The 16,936-nt window shown below is 36.8% G+C and overlaps 1 protein-coding gene across 1 annotated transcript in view; it reads right to left on the bottom strand.

Moving 5' to 3' along the window:
• Nucleotides 1-910: 910 nt before the first annotated feature.
• LOC131854004 (transient receptor potential protein-like) overlaps nt 911-16,936 on the bottom strand; it is a 44,929-nt gene continuing 28,903 nt past the window's right edge. Inside the window, exons 15-21 of the mRNA XM_059205127.1 lie at nt 16,319-16,483; nt 11,086-11,308; nt 10,406-10,568; nt 3,374-3,534; nt 2,394-2,570; nt 1,667-1,765; nt 911-1,546 (exon numbers count right to left, since the gene is read on the bottom strand). Of these exons, the coding sequence (XP_059061110.1) occupies nt 1,047-1,546; nt 1,667-1,765; nt 2,394-2,570; nt 3,374-3,534; nt 10,406-10,568; nt 11,086-11,308; nt 16,319-16,483 (1,488 nt within the window). The 3' untranslated portion in view covers nt 911-1,046. The remainder of the gene's footprint in view (nt 1,547-1,666; nt 1,766-2,393; nt 2,571-3,373; nt 3,535-10,405; nt 10,569-11,085; nt 11,309-16,318; nt 16,484-16,936) is intronic.

Below are 16,936 nucleotides of genomic sequence, written 5' to 3'. Positions count from 1 at the left end.
TATATTAGGAACGACAATAAATTAGAGTCACAACTATGGTTGTGCTGTTACGAGTGCTAACTGTACTATTAGTCCAATAAAATATTAAATTAAAACATGATGCGACTAGTTTTGACGCAATATATAAAAACAAGTCCGCAAATACGTGAGTTACGAATATTTAGAAAGAAACTTTCATTTTGACGTTGACGGGAAAGGGATGGAAAAAATAAAAAAAAATGGTTGATATAAGCCTTATATTGCGTCAAAACTGGTCACATTTTGGTTAGATTTAATATTTTATTGGACTATATTAAAGATAGAGAACTACAAAAAAGGTCAACACTCAAGATAATTTCATAATTAGACACTAACTACAAATTTATTGAAAAATAGTTGCACCACAATCTAAATTAAAATTTCATATTTATGATGCCGATGATGTCAGTTTATTTCGACGCGCAATAAAATACTTTTGAAGAACAAATAATATTAGGCAAAAATATCAGTATGGGTAGGAAACCATTGTAATATTTGAAAGGATTATTTTCTTTAAAAACAACCCACAGTATTCTCTGAATTGAGATTAAAAGGTAACAACATACACGACAATTTACAAACTGCTCGGGGCTATTGAATTACTAATCGGATCAAAGAAAATGATTGTTCACGAATAATTAACGCTAGAAGAAGATATATCAAAGTATTTTGCTAATGCTATTGTTTTCAGGCTGAAATAAAACAGTCAAATGCAAACGTTTTATTTTAATACGCAAAGATATTACCGCCTATTGTCTATTTTAACAGGTAAAAGTATTGTAATAATGTAAGTACTCAAAATAATTACATTAATTCACCCATAATTTTATTAATGGTCAAGTTATTCTTTTCTTACTTTAATATTACATTTATAGTAAAAGAAACACTGTGTTGAGGCTTAGAAAGCAGTGTATTTTTTAAAGTTAACTACAAAATCACTACCTATTATTACTAATTATTGCTCGAACGACAAGGCATTTAGTTATCTCACTAATACGTCAATATTGGTCAGTTAATCAATACATCTCTTACAGCCACCCTGAGACAAATTTACCCGTTACTTTAGATTTCCCTTTCTCCTTTGTCATGGTCAGAGTAGGTGAAGATGATGGACTTATTTTAGAATTGCGTAATGTTGATCTGGATGCAGACCTCACTATCAATTGCTCACTAACAGCTGGTATTGGAGTTTCAAGTTTTCTGCTTGAAAGGCGACTATCATCAGCTCTGAATGGGGATGTTATTTGCCTGCTTTGCACATCTAAAGCTGACGCTGACAAGATCTGTTCAGAATGTTTACTAGAAGTAATAGGAGTCTGCAAATTTGTATCTTCCACGTCGTTCATGCGTAGTGCCTTAGTCTGAGTTGTAGGTTCATCTATCTGGATGACATAGTCGTTGACTTCAAACTGTGCTGGAGGAGCGAACAGTTTGTCATTAACCGGGTCGAAATCAGGTGTGCTTGGTACAGAATGTTCATGTGAAGATGATTTCAATGGTCGAGTCTGTTCAGATCCGCCTTCTGATCCTATTTAGAAAGATTAACATATGATTATGTGAATAAATTTTTGTTAGTTCATTTTGGTTCATATGTTTAATAAAGTTAATAGTTATTAATATTAGTACATAGTTTGTAATATTTTATTACCTTTATCTTCAATGTATGCTTCTATGTGTACTTCGCAATCTTTCAAACATTCGTCATCTGAAGTTTCAGGTATAGGTGTTCTGCTTCGGAATGGTTGACCTATAGCAAATGTTTTGTTAAGCATATGTTTAGGAAAATTGTTATACTACTAACTTGCTTACCTTGGTATATCATTTAATGTTTTATCTGTCTATCGAGTCCATTTTATGATACCTACAACGAGATATAAAGTTCAAGTTCGAATCTCAGTGGTCTAGCGGGTTCGATTCCTCGCACGATACATTTGTATTCATGAGATTGTTTCTATTGGTCTGGGTGTTTTCTATGTATATTACTAGCTACTCGTCCGGCTTCCCCCGAGTGTACATGTATTATACATATAAACCTTCCTCTTGAATCACTCTATTTATTTAAAAGAACCGCTTCAAAATCTGTTACGTAGTTTTTAAGATTTAAGCATACATAGGAACGGCCAGACAGCTACAGCGACTTTGTTTTATACTATGTTATGAAGAATATTTTTATTAAAAAATTATTTAAGTATATCAGATGCCTCGTACCAATAATCTTACACAATTCACACGTTGTAGTTTCTTGTAACGTGTGAATTGTGTAAGGTTACAATGTTTCAGTCTATATATATAATATCCAAATATTTATTTATTTGCCTCCATTACTTTTCAATACATATCTACCGCTAGAAAAAATACATAATTTGTATACTTACGACCGTGTCTTTTAGTATCATGTCTTTTTGGCGATTCAAAAACATCGTCCTCTAAACTTATTTCCTCTAATCCCATCGTCTCTGTAGCTGTGAAGTCAGATTTTATTTTACTTCTCATAAACTTGGCATATGCCACTCGTGTAGTTGGTGTCACTTCTGATAGTTTTGGATTGTATTCTGTAATTAATAACACTAATATTGTGCACTAAAGCAAGATAACACATACAAAAGACAACAATACAAGACAAAATAAAACAAAATTTTTTATTTCATGTAAAACATAAACGTAATTGTTTATATAACCCGAATTGCATAAATGAATAAGAACACGATGACAAACAAGATACATGACACATAAATACATACAACGTACAAAATTATCCGATAATATTAATAAACAACAAAATGCGTTGTACTACATTGAACCAAGAGCGATTTGTCGATTTTATTTTTTTTCTTATTTTCCTCCTACTGAGGTTTACAGCGAAAGTTTTTAGTAGAAGTTTCACTGTAGGATATATATTATATATACTATACAAGCTGTTCCCGCGACTTCGTCCGCGTGGAATTTAACTTAATTTTTCTAAAATAACTCTAAGTTACTCTTTATTACATCAGCTATCTGCCAAAAAAAGTTCCGTCAAAATCGGTCCACCCATTTCAGAGATTAGCCGGAATAAACAGCCAGACAAAAATTAAAAAAAAATGTTATTTTGGTATATGTACCGTATTTATATTCATATGCATGTAGTAAAAAACGGTAATTTAAATATTACAAACAGACACTCCAATTTTATTTATATGTATGTATTTATTCATATTTTCATGATTACACATGATTACTGACCGCGTCAAATTTAAAACAGTATACAAATTGGTGTTTTATAATTATTTTCAGCAATTACATCCACGCACCTCGTTGACATTCATACAAATACAAATAACAAATAAATATAAATAGTATTTTTTTTTATAGTTACCCAATAATTTCTGGGGATCTATGGTCCGCGAGGAAACATTCTCCAGGATATGTATTCTGAGGGACTGGCGGACACGCCTGGCTTGCGCCTCCACTGTAGTGCCGATGGGATCACGTCGCACTGTGTTGTTGCGCACCAAAGTGTTCCAGTCTCTTTTTTTACTATAAACAATAATATATTTAACTAGGTACACGCCCCGGCTTCGCCCGGGTGTACATATATTATGTACCTTTCTTTAGAATCACTCAAACTATTAAAAAAAACCGCTTTAAAATCCATTATGTAATTTTAAAGATTTAAGCATACATACGGATAGACAGCTTTGTTTTATACTATGTAATGATGATGATTTAATTATAATGACACACCCAACACATTACATATGTGCCTATGTGTTATCATTATCGCAATAATGATAATGATAATGATAACACATATGTTGAAGATGTAAAAGAAATAAACAGATTGTTTTGCTTATTCGCGTTGCGGAGGTGCGCGCAAGTCGAAGCGAGAACAAAAAACGCGGCAACCGATTAGTACTGCAAGAAAAACGCGAGAGGCGCTGCAGTCGCGCTCGCTCGCACGTCCGCCATAACGCGCGTTTATTTAATATTAAGAATATTACAATTTTTATTTTCTATATTTACGTGTCGTCTACACTCCCCTCCCCAGTGCTGGCACAGCACTCAGACCCCGTAGCTATACGTGCGACACGTACAGCTGACCTTCTTAGGATCCCAGACTTCAACTTTATGTCAACTACTCTGATTTTACCGTCTTTGCCCGGTATTACGGCTTCAATTAAGCCCTTCGGCCACACGTTTCTTGGAGAACTGGGGTCCACCACAAGCACTAGATCTCCTACTTGCAAAGGTCTCTGCTCTTTGTGCCATTTCGGTCTAGGTCGCATATCAGGTAGGACTTCGCATACCCATCGCCTCCAGAACATGTCTGCCAGCATCTGTGATATGCGCCACTGTTTGCGGAGGTACACAGCTGACTCATTATATGTACCGAGTACTGGTAAGTTGGAGGACGTCCCCAAAAGAAAGTGGTTTGGCGTAAGAGATTCATTTGTGCCTGGTTCCACGGTTACATGAGTGAGGGGGCGGCTATTTACCATATGCTCCACTTCAGCCATCAATGTAAGGAGGGTTTCTTCTCGTGGAGCTCGCTCTTTCATTATCACCTTCAGTGCTGTCTTAATGTTTCTAATTAGCCTCTCCCATGCCCCTCCCCAATGAGGACTAGCGGGGGGGGTGAAGGTCCAGGTAGTGGCAGTGCTATAATTAATGATTTCTTCATTCAGTTGTTGTTCATCTAGTTCCTGGATACATTTTTTTAGTTCTGTGTCAGCTCCTCTCATATTTGTCCCGTTATCAGAATACAGATACCGCGGCCATCCTCTTCTGGATGCCATTCGTCGCAGTGCCATTATCAATGCGTCGGTTGTGAGTTGACTAACTATTTCAATATGAATGGCCCTCACAGTAAGACAAGTAAAAATTACACCGTACCTCTTTATTCTGCTACGGCCGGCTGTTACTTCTAGAGGCCCAAATAAATCTAGCCCTGTATGAGTGAAGGGGCGCTGGTGATGAGCCATCCTCGCCTCTGGCAGGTCACCCATTCTGGGTGGTTGAGGTTGAGCTTTCTTAATCCGACATAGCATGCATTGTGAAGTGATATGCTTTACTGTGGGTCGCAATCTAATAATCCAGTACCGCTGTTTCAATTCATTCACGACCATTTCCTGGTTACCATGACATGCTCTCACATGGTAGTGCCTTACAATCAAGTGTGTGACATGACAGCGGCCATCAAGTATTACAGGTCGTTTGACTGCACTTGAAATTTCAGAAACGGCGTCAATTCGACCAGCCAAGCGAAGAATACCGTCTTCATCTAGCATCGGCGACAAGGTAAGTAATTTACTTTTCTTATCTAATTCTTTTTTATGTTTCAGGTTATGCAGGTCATCAGGGAAAGATTTCATCTGCGAGTACATCAGTAACAGGTTTTCAGCGCGCTCCATTAATCTCTGGTCTGCATTACAAGTAAGTTTCTTACATTTTTCTATGAAGCGCAATATAACACACGTAGATTTCAACAAGCGGAGCCATGAGGAAAACCGTTCAGGATCAGGTACAGCAGGTAAGTATACAGGCGTGAAGCTAATATTATTTATACATTCCAGGTCCATCTCAGACGCATCCAGCTGTTCACGGACTGTAGGCCACAAGTCTTCATTTTCTTTTAAAAATATAGGTCCATATAACCACTCATTTTGTAATGTTTTTATTTCACAGGTCTCTCGAGTGGCAATATCCGCAACATTCAACTTTGTAGGTATGTATCTCCATTCATATAATTGTGTGAGTTCATCAATCTCTCCCAGACGGTGAGCAATATATGATTTATAATTTTTATTATTGTTTCTTATCCAGTGCAAAACAGTAGCAGAATCACACCAAAAGTACCTTTTTATTGGTTTTATTCTATGTTCTTTACATATACTATCTGCCAATCTCCCAGCGATCACTGCCGCCTGCAATTCTAGACGCGGTATGGACATATATTTCACAGGCGCGACTCGACACTTACTGGATACGAATGCAACTTGTATTTGTTTATTATTATCAATCCAGCGCCAATAAGCCACAGCGCACATCGCCTTCGACGAAGCATCGCAAAACACATGTAAATCTAGGTTTGTATAGCGCGATGTGCCCCGACAGCGATCTGTAGGTACATTCAGTAGGCTCGCCGGCGGAGACTGGTTATTCGGTGCACGTGTACCGAGAGTTTGCATCTCACTCACACTCGTTGTCGTAGCCGGCACCCCGTTATCTCTAGTTGCAAGTGTGTAACACCTGGGCAAGCGTATACTATTTATAGATTCCATTATGTTTATCCAATGTAACCATTTTATAAATATTTCATCTGTTATTTCGTCGTCCCATTTTATTTCAGATTTCCATGTATCTTGAAGAATGATCTTTCCTTTTATTGTGACAGGTGATAAAAATCCGTAAACATCAAAAATAGACATTAATACTCTCAGCATCTCTCGTTTAGTGGGTTTCTTTTCCCCGTCATAATCAGCTTGGGTATTCGTTTAAATGAGACATCGAATCCCAGCGTGTCATCGGTAGGAAACCAGATAAGGCCCAGCGTACGTGCGTCATAGGGCTGACCATTTTTAAATGAGACAGATGACTTTATACTGTGATTAGGTAAATTATTAAATACTGTCTGATTGTTTGAAGTCCAATTTCTTATTTCAAATCCTCCCTGCTTGTGAATATAGGTGATATCATTCACTAGCTGGGCAGCTGTCTGTTCGTCCTCCAGGCTGTCTATATAGTCATCCATGTAGTGCTGCCTATAGACAGCTTGTACAGCTTCTGGCATGGACTTTTCATATCGTTTAGCATTTTTATTTTTTATAAATTGTGCTACAAATGGAGAACAGTTCGCACCAAATATTAATGAACTCATAGCATATGTCTTTATCGGTTGATCTGGTGATTATTTCCATAGGAAACGGAGTGCATTTCTGTCTTCTTTTTGTACTTTTATTCTCAAGAACATATCTCTGATGTCTCCAGTGACTGCTATTTTATTTTCACGAAATCGTAGCATTATTCCATACAGTGAAATGAGAAGATCAGGACCTTTCCACAGGTAATCATTCAAACAGACATCTTCACTTCTAGCAGCGGCATCAAATACTAATCTTAGCTTTTGTTTGTTAGGGTTGTCAACTCCAAAATGTGGCAGGTACCAAGTTCTGTCGCTTGTCTGTGAACTCTCGATTTCTGAGGCGTAATCGTTGCTGAACAGATGATTCATTCTGTCCTTGTATCTTTCAGCGTAGCCTGAATTAAATTTTATTTTATTTTCGATGCCTTTCAATCTTGTCACAGCATTACGGTAAGAATTAGGCATCTTACTGTTCATATCTTTCCATGGCAATCCTACATGCCATTTACCATCTATTAATTTTGCAGTACGTTCCAGATGTTCACAGGCTCGTACTTCTTCTATATTCTGTCTCGGCTTAGTGGAAATGCCAACAGACTCTAATGCAAAAGATTGACGTAAGTCCTCATGCATATCTCGTAAAATACGTTCGGCTTCTGTACTCACAGGTATTCTATTCTCATACAGGAACAGTGTCGACCGCGGTGTCGCTAGTGCAGTGCAGCGCGACCGCAGGCAACTATGGATACACCAACCCAGTGGTGTACGAGTAAGGTAAGTTTCATTAGGTTTGCCCTTTATTATTTGCAAAGGTAAGAGCAACTCATAATTGTCCTGGCCTATCAACAGTTCCGGTTTACACTTTTCATCACTAATTATGTTTTTTATTTCAGATTTCATCAGTTCAAAATTACAAAGTTCATCGGCGGAGACATTTTGCACAGGTAAGTCCATATTTTTTACACAACGCGCACGAATTGAAAACATAGTTCCCTCTCTGTTAGATACATCAAAATCCATTATTTCACTATCACACACAATTTCACTATTGTCCCATGCACCACATACACGCATAGTTTGTTTATTACCGCGACGCAACCCTGCCCGTGCGGCGAGCTCGTCACTTATCAATGTGACAGTCGAACCGTCGTCTAGTAATGCACAACTACGAACTACACCGCTAGGTCCGTGTAGGTATATAGGTACAGTTTTTAATAACACTTTACAGTTGTTTATGTTTATATGGGTTATAGTATCTACGCGCGGCTCAGTCTCACTCACTTCGGTAATATGCACATTACTGTTCGGTTTAGAGTTTTTATTTATTGTATAATGCAACAAGCGATGATGCGATTGTCCACAACTGTCTATATCACACACCGGTTCGGGGCAGTTATTTTGTTTATGCTGTGACGTCAGACACTTATAACACAGACCATGACGTTTCACAAAGGTCCACCGATCTTTACGTAGTGATTTTTTAAACTTTTTACAGTCGGGTAACGCATGTTTAGATATCCGACAAAACCGACATACTGTTTCTTTACTACACGTATCACTGAGTTCATTATTAAATAAAATAGTTTGTGTGCGATTACGATATTTATCACTATAACTATGCTTCGAATAACTTTGTACACTGACGAATGTTTTTGTTATTTTCACAGCTTCTTCACTTAAAAACTCGGATAAAATCACAAGTTTAGGCTTGCTTCTTTGGTTAAATAAAGGATAACTGTAATCAGTCCATTTCGATACCAATACGGTCGGTAACTTAGAGAGAATAATAGACACAATATTCATTCCTTGTAGGTACTCATCACAGCCGATGGCGGTGACGGTTGCCACGTAGTTTTTCACTTTAATGGAGAATGGTATTATATCTCTCTGGTAATCCGGTGGTATCTGGCGAAGTTTCTGTATGTCCTGTAGGATCCTTGAAATAATCACATCAGGGTTTCCAAATTGTAGTTCCAATGTGGACATCACGGCTTCTGGGGATGTAGCACCAATAAGTAAGGCTGTAACTGCCTCTTTAGCCGCTCCATGGAGACTCTTCCTCAAGCGCCATAGGTTCTCCCGTTCACTAAAGTTACAGACTTGTGATGATTCTTCATAAGCTACTTTGAACTGAAGCCATTCCAGAGGATCTCCTGAGTATGCAGGCAGATCTCTCGGTGTACACAAACGATTGATCAGCTTGTCATTATATCCACGAGCACTGGCAGCGGCTAGGTCCTTCAGTGCACTCGACAGTGCGTGCCCCACGTTTTCATCAGTACCGCCAGGGATTACAGCTTGTGGCGGTGACGTGGGTGCTGTTTCGAGTGTACGAGTATGTTTAGCCACTATGGATGGTTGCAGGCCGGCGTCATGCGTACTCTTGTCGTACCTTGAGTTTTCTGGTCGTTCCGGCTGCAGCAACTTATCAGCAACGGGTTCATGGCGTGTGGTACATTGTGCCAACGTAACTTGTTTGCTATTTTCTAACCACTCTTCGACTAAATCGTTATTTTGCTCACTAGGTTCCTTCGATTGTGAACTGCAACTGCCCTCCTCCATTTCCATTTGTGCAATGTCTGCTGCTAACTTTTGATCTATTAATTCCATACGAACACGTGTCTTTTCTTCCTCAGCTCTCAACTCAAGCAGCTTTCGCCTTTTTGCGATTGATGACGTCGTTGACAGCTTCTTATTAGTTGATTTACGGTCACTTTGTACTGTAGAAGGTCCAGGTAAGTTCAAATCCATCTCGTTCCCGGCTTCATCTGCAGCTTTTACCGAATCATTTGAACATTGCTCGTGTCGACGTGTATCTTCTAAATCCTTCTTTCCTTTCCTGGTGTGTACCATTGTACGTGGTGGAGTTCGGTACATTAAGATCCGGCCGAAGACCAAATTTATGTTGAAGATGTAAAAGAAATAAACAGATTGTTTTGCTTATTCGCGTTGCGGAGGTGCGCGCAAGTCGAAGCGAGAACAAAAAACGCGGCAACCGATTAGTACTGCAAGAAAAACGCGAGAGGCGCTGCAGTCGCGCTCGCTCGCACGTCCGCCATAACGCGCGTTTATTTAATATTAAGATTAAGAATATTACAATTTTTATTTTCTATATTTACGTGTCGTCTACAACATACATAGTTGTAATGATGATGAATTTCACGAGTATTATTGTTTGTATCGGTCTGGGTGTTATCTATACTAGCTTTTACCCGCGGCTTCGCTCGCGTTAATTTATCCCCTTAGGGGTGGAATTTATCAAAATCCTTTCTTAGGGGATGTCTATGTCATAGTAGCTTTATGCATGCAAAGTCTCAGCCCGATCGGTTTAAAATTGATAAAGTTTCATATAAACTTTCATCCCCTATTATATCCATTTGAGGGTAGAATGAATCAAATCCTTTCTTAGCGGATGCCTACGTCATAAAATCTAGCTGCATGTCAAATTTCAGCCCGATCCGTCCAGTGGTTTGGGCTGTGCGTTGATAGATCACTATGTCAGTCACCTTTGAGTTATATATTGGCAATTCCAATAAAAAAGCTCACCTGTCAACACTTCCTCGTCTCACTATGGCTTTTGCAATTTGACTGAAAACATCTTTGGGTTTGTTCTCTCTGGATATCACGTCTTTAATGATTCCCTCCACGATGCCTATTTGGAAGTCTTTTAGGATTCTTCTTTCCATTACTTTGCCTTTTTTACCCGATACTGAAAGGAATAGGAATGGAAGAACGATTTAATTAATTTTTGTACAACAAAGTTTTCATATCAAATATACACAATTATGCAATTATGTTGTGGCGTGACATACTAACACGTCACGAAAGCGTTTGCGCCATTATATATTGCGGACTTAAAAGGGAATTCACTGGTTATCAGGTCAGTCATTTATTTTTTACTCGCTGTACGCGCGACTTTGTACTGTACCGCGTGGAATTTAATCTTATTCTTCTAAAATTAAAGTAGCCTAAGTTACTCTTTATTACATCAACTACCTGCCAAAAAAGTCCTGTCAAAATTGGTCAAAAAAATTTGTTAAAAAAGGTCATTTCAGAGATTAGCCGAAACAAACAGACAGACAGACAAAATAGTAAAAAATGTTATTTCGTTGTATGTATCGTATTTATCCAGGTAGTAAAAAACGGTTATTTCAATATTACAAACAGACACTCCAATTTTATATATATGTTTATAAACACTCTCTCTAATTAGGCATTGGACAAACCTGTACTGTCCTGTATATTTAGTCTCGGTGTCTTCATCCCATTATTGTGCAGTATGTCGATCAGTTCGAATCTCAAGGTTGATATGTCTTGTCGTATCTCCATGACGTCATCCTCGGTGACGCCAACTTCGTCACGAGTCCGTTGTTCGGCTGTTACATATCGGCGTACTAATACTCTCATTACGGCCTCATGCTGTTGTCGGGCCTTCTCTCGGGATTTATTCTGTGGTTTTATGTAATTGGAATGATAGATAAATGGCCATATATCAAATCAAATCAAATCAAAAATCGAAATTCATGTAGGACATTTTAGCCGCTTATGAACATAAAATGTTTTGCATTAAATTTTTTTCCCTACCGTCCAGTTCAGTATACAGATTCAATTGAGAAGAACTGGTAAGAAAGTCAACTGAATTTCTTTTTTTAAGTCAGTTTAATTACATTGTGTAGGTATCTTAATTACTTATGTAGGTATCTGTCTTAATCTCGTACATGAACTACTATTGCTAATTGCTATGCACGTATGTCACTCAAGTAATCGTTTAGTGTGTAATAGGCTTTGCTCAATAAATGAGATTTAACAGATGTTTTGAATTTATTTAAAAGAAAGGAAAAAGGTATATCTTAATAATACTATAAATGCAAATGTTTGTGAGTACGGATGGATGTTTTACTCTTTCACGCAGCAACTACTGAACGGATTATGTTGAAATTTTACAGTGATATAGCTTATACATCAGAATAACACGTAGGGTACAAATTTCATTCTGGTGAAACTAGTCTACAATAATGTTGTAATGGGAGATATGAAACTAAACTCTACTACTGTACAGGATTTCAAATTGAAAAAAACATTATTTTAGAGTTATGATTACAAAAATATAGATTTATGTTTAAATTAAATTAGGGACAACATAGTGTCGATCAGCATATGCTATTTCACTTTTGTTAAGAATTCCATTAAGATCCATTCATCTGTTGTTTTTTTGGTCATCCCTTATAATATTAGTAGGGAGTTATTCGAGATTTAAACTAGAATATTCCAGCAACGTGATGGACGAAAGAACAGGGAGGGTATTAACCCTATTCTTATATTTATTTCTCTATCGATAAGACCGCCTGTTGTATCAGTCAATGTATATTTTCTATATTAATTGTTTTTTTTGTTCTAATTGGTGCAGTAAAGAGCAAAATAAAAAAAAAAATAAGATAGAGTAATAATACGTAAGTCGTATGTATTAATGACGTCATACGAGTTTTATTACTATTGCTCCCGACGCCCAATTCTTATAATACTGCTGACTGATAATACTGTGCAAATGCGCTAAACTACTGAGACCATGAAAATTAAACAAATACAGATTAATCTTCTTAATATTATAAATGCGGATGTTCGAGAATGTGGTTTTACTCTTTCAGGGGAAAACGGAATGGAATTTAATAAAACTTTACAATAATATAGCTCATATATCTGATACATATAATTTTCACGTAGGTGAAACTGCGGACGTATCTGGTAATATAATAATAATAATTTCCTTAGACAATTCACACAGAGCCATCAAGTTCCAAGCTATGTAGAGCCTGTTTTATGGGTATCTAAGTACATACAAATTATACATAGAAAACATCCAGACTAATACAAGTAATCATACTCATGAATACAAATGTCGAATCGAACCCGCGACCATCGGAACTAAGGCGGCGTGCTAAACCGCTAAACCACCGGTGCCGTGAAATATTAAGACACAGATAATCATTACATTTAGGGAGTGGGGACCTATAAATATTTCATTGTATGACCTTGATTCGTGACATGATAACGCTTTATGACGCATGGATTTTTATATCGAGATTATATTGATCGACTGGTAATAAGTTTCTAATATTATTACCTAAGATTTTAAGAAGAAAAAAGGCAGATATTGAACACAATAGAAAATAGACGAGGAAAAATGTTAGGACACTTGATACGGCACGATGATCTCATTAAAATTATTATTGAGGGGAAAATAGAAGGAAAGAGGGGGAGGGGAAGACCAAGGAATAGCTACATCAAACAAATTGAGGACAAAATGGGAGTCGTGTCGTATCAAGAATTAAAGAGCATGATGAAAGATCGCGGAAAGTGGCAAGGTGATGAAAGAGCTCCACCGACAAGAGCGTAGCTCTTAAATTATGAATAAATGAATGAAGATTTTTTCTAAGATATGTAAACCATTTTATCCACTTTGTAACCACAAATAATAAATAGTGGTCACCAAATATATGTTATCGTACATAATATCATACACATAATATCATACAGGTCACTAACCTGTTACTAGTGTCAGTGTTACGTTTAAGGTTAATATATTATAGATAAGATAGTACATTAATAATAAGTGTGCCGCTCAAAAAATGACGTAAAAGTTGAAGGTCTATCTGATAACTCTTTGCAACGTCTTTTATAGTACTCCAAATGTCTTTGGTGTTATGGCCCGCTTCATTTATTATTATTATTATTGTAGTAATACTCTACTTTCTGTATAGATAGATCGTTTATTTGTTTGTTACGAATCATATACGCACAATTATGCTTTTGTATAAATATAGACAACTGGGAGGTAACCCCCATTGCTAGCAATGTACCATGTTAGTTCGATCTCGCGGTTCCTCTTAGACAATGTTATAAATTCCTTCACTGGTGCCCCGCCAGCGTAAACAGGAGGGTGCACCATTACGTTATCATTCCCAAAAGAAAAAAAAATTGACAACTATATATCATAATGTGCGAACTACGTATAAAATGGTCGCCAAATATAAGAGAATAACAACACTATTTATATTTAGATAAGCATTCAAAATCCGATTGGAGCAAACAATAGCCATTTATTCGGACAGTCAAGCTGCTCTACTAGCACTTAACTCGTACGAAATCCGTTCTAAACTTATTAGAAACTGTATCCTGCTACTAAATGAAGTAGGAAGCAGAAATAATATTATTCTGAGATGGGTCCCCGGGCATTCAAATATTGAAGGCAATGAGAATGCCGACCATCTGGCAAAGTTAGGGGCAAAAACCGTCCAACTGGGCCCCGAACCCTTCTGTGGTGTGCCTCGTTGCCTAAAACTGGGACATCTCAAATTAATAACCAAACGAGAAGCACTGAATCACTGGCAAGAAATGCCAGGATTAATACATTCAAAAGACCTTATATCGGGCTTCTCGACCAAATACTCCAATCGATTACTGCTATTGAGTAAAAACAACATATGCATGATGACTAGGGCCCTCACAGGACACTGCAAATTGAACAAGCATATGGCTAAGCTAGGCCTATGCACGACTAGTATCTGCAGATTCTGCCAAACTGAAGAGGAAACGCCGCTTCACATCCTATGTGGTTGTAGCCCACTCATGCATAAACGAAATATCTCCTTTGGAAAGTTTACACTCTTTCCCGAGGAGATAAAAACGATCGCTCCTAAGAATATCCTTCAATTCTTGTCCCTGACGGGTCTAGGTAGCGAACTCTGAAAAGGGCGAGCACAATAGATCTATGTAGGTCGCAGTGCTACAGGTGCTACACATCTGACAATAGCCCAAACAACCCAATAAAAAAAAAAAAAAAACAATAGCCAATTAAGTTGATACTGTTTCTTTTATGTTTCCGTTAAAAATGATATTACTCACTACTATCTATCACTAAGGGCAAAGGAATAGAGTCATAGAGTCGTACGTTATGTCACTTATGGCAGCCACAGAAATCGTCGCCGAGACAGCTGTTGGCAAATGCTGATTTTCGGCCATGTTGCCAACCATGTAAATAAATATTATACGTGTATTTGTACATAAATTATTATAGTATATGTTTTTTAGTAATTGTTTTACATATGTATGTATGTGTATGTATATGTATATTGTATAGGCATACATATAGATATGTATGCGTGTTAATAGTGGTTGACAATAAATGGGTTTCTTTCTTTCTATTGATTGTAGGTACTTTAATATTGAGTCTCTCCCATATAAAAAAAAACTATAGATTTGGTTACTTTCATTGGTAGTCAACGTTAGGTAGTTAGATATTAGTTTGAAAATAACATTAAAGGCTAATAAAATATTGTTAAAATATAAATAATGTTAGTCAAAGACTACTGGATGTTTTCTATAAAAGTTATATTTTTTCTAACTGCACTGGAACTCGAAGCTGTAAATTCAAATTCAATTTCAAAAATCATATATTCATGTAGGAAATTTTTGTCGCTTATGAACGTCAAAATTTTTATATTATATTTTTTTCCCTACCGTCCAGTTCAGTATACAGATTCAAATGAGAAGAACTGGCAAGAAGCTCAGTTGAATTTCTATTTTTTATAAGCTGGTTTATTTACAATGTATAGTTATATAGGTGTCTATGTCTAACTATCACTAACATCCGAGACTTAGGACTGGTCTGCTCTAATCACTATGACTTATTTTCTCTTATTAATTGTTTAACCAGTTGTTGTATATTGAATGTTTTTTCTATTTTATTATTTCATTGAATTAGTGCTAATCGGTGGTTTGTATTCACACACTTAAACTTAAATTGTAAGTAAGAATAAATTATTTAAAAGAGCATCACACAAGTTTCTTGCTTGTTCTTCTTGTGATGAGACAGCATTCCGAATGAGTGGTAGATTAAAAAAAAAATATGTTATGACTATTCAAAAGTGCTTCAATGTAAGTTTATTTGAATAAATGATTTTCTATTCTATTCTATTCTAACATTAAATGAATATATTGACAAACAATTATTGACATGCACCCTCGTTATGGTCATCAAGTAATGGTTCAGTCACTAATAGGCTTTGCAACGAATACGATAACCTACTAACAGTACAGATTGGCAGCCGTGGTATTGCATCTCTGCGTGGAAATAAACAGAGACCATCAGAAAGTGAGGCGTGCTAAATGTTAGAAGAGGTTTGCAATGACTAGACTGGCAGACGTTATGTTTATGTTTGAATATTTTAAAAGTGAGTGTGTATTGTCATTTTGTCTGTCTTCGTATTCATGTATCCGTGTAATGTATCTATTATTGTAATAAACGTTTTATATAATCTTATCTTGATTAGGAATATATTTTTGTTTATCTGTAATTCTTCGTTATTTACTAGAACAATGGAAACTCTGTTCAAGTGAGACGTTCGAAGGTTCTCACTAAACCACTACGCTATCCTTGAATACAAAAAAGGTCATAATTACTAAAATAGATCCTCGGTTGACGTCACTGCAGCAACGTTTGATCCAGCCAACAATGTGTTTAGGAGTGGCAATTATGTTGAACGGTGGCGGTACCGTGTCGCCATCCTCGAAGTACGACATCCAGAGGTTACTGCGAGCGAACTTCCACTCCATGTCTGCCCGTTCCTATATAATACAAATAAACATCGTCAAAATCCAAGTAGAGTCAAAATTAGAGGTTTAAAAATACTGAACGGATTTTGATGAAACATTAGAATAATATAGCTTATACATTAGAATAACATATAGGCTATAATTTAAATAAATATTATATAAATTGGGCGAAATATATATGTGATGCAGACGAAGTTGTGTGGGTAGGCTAGTATTAATATAATAATAACCCTGGACAATTAACACAGCGCCATATTATTCCACAGTAAGCACAGACTGTGTTATGGGTAATAAGACAACTGATATAAATACTTAAATTTGTAAATACATACATAATATACGGATTTGACGACCTCGGTGATCTAGCGATCTAGTACACCGCTGTACGACTTACGACCGATGGTCGCGGGTTCGATTCCTCGCACGGCACAAACATTTGTATTCATGAGTATGATTGTTTGTATC

Source organism: Achroia grisella, unplaced genomic scaffold (genome assembly GCF_030625045.1).
Source record: "Achroia grisella isolate CSIRO2021 unplaced genomic scaffold, CSIRO_AGI_Agris_v1 utg918, whole genome shotgun sequence".
Lineage (NCBI taxonomy): Eukaryota > Metazoa > Arthropoda > Insecta > Lepidoptera > Pyralidae > Achroia > Achroia grisella.
Note: the sequence above shows the minus strand (reverse complement) of the source record. Positions and strands in the feature narration are given on the sequence as shown.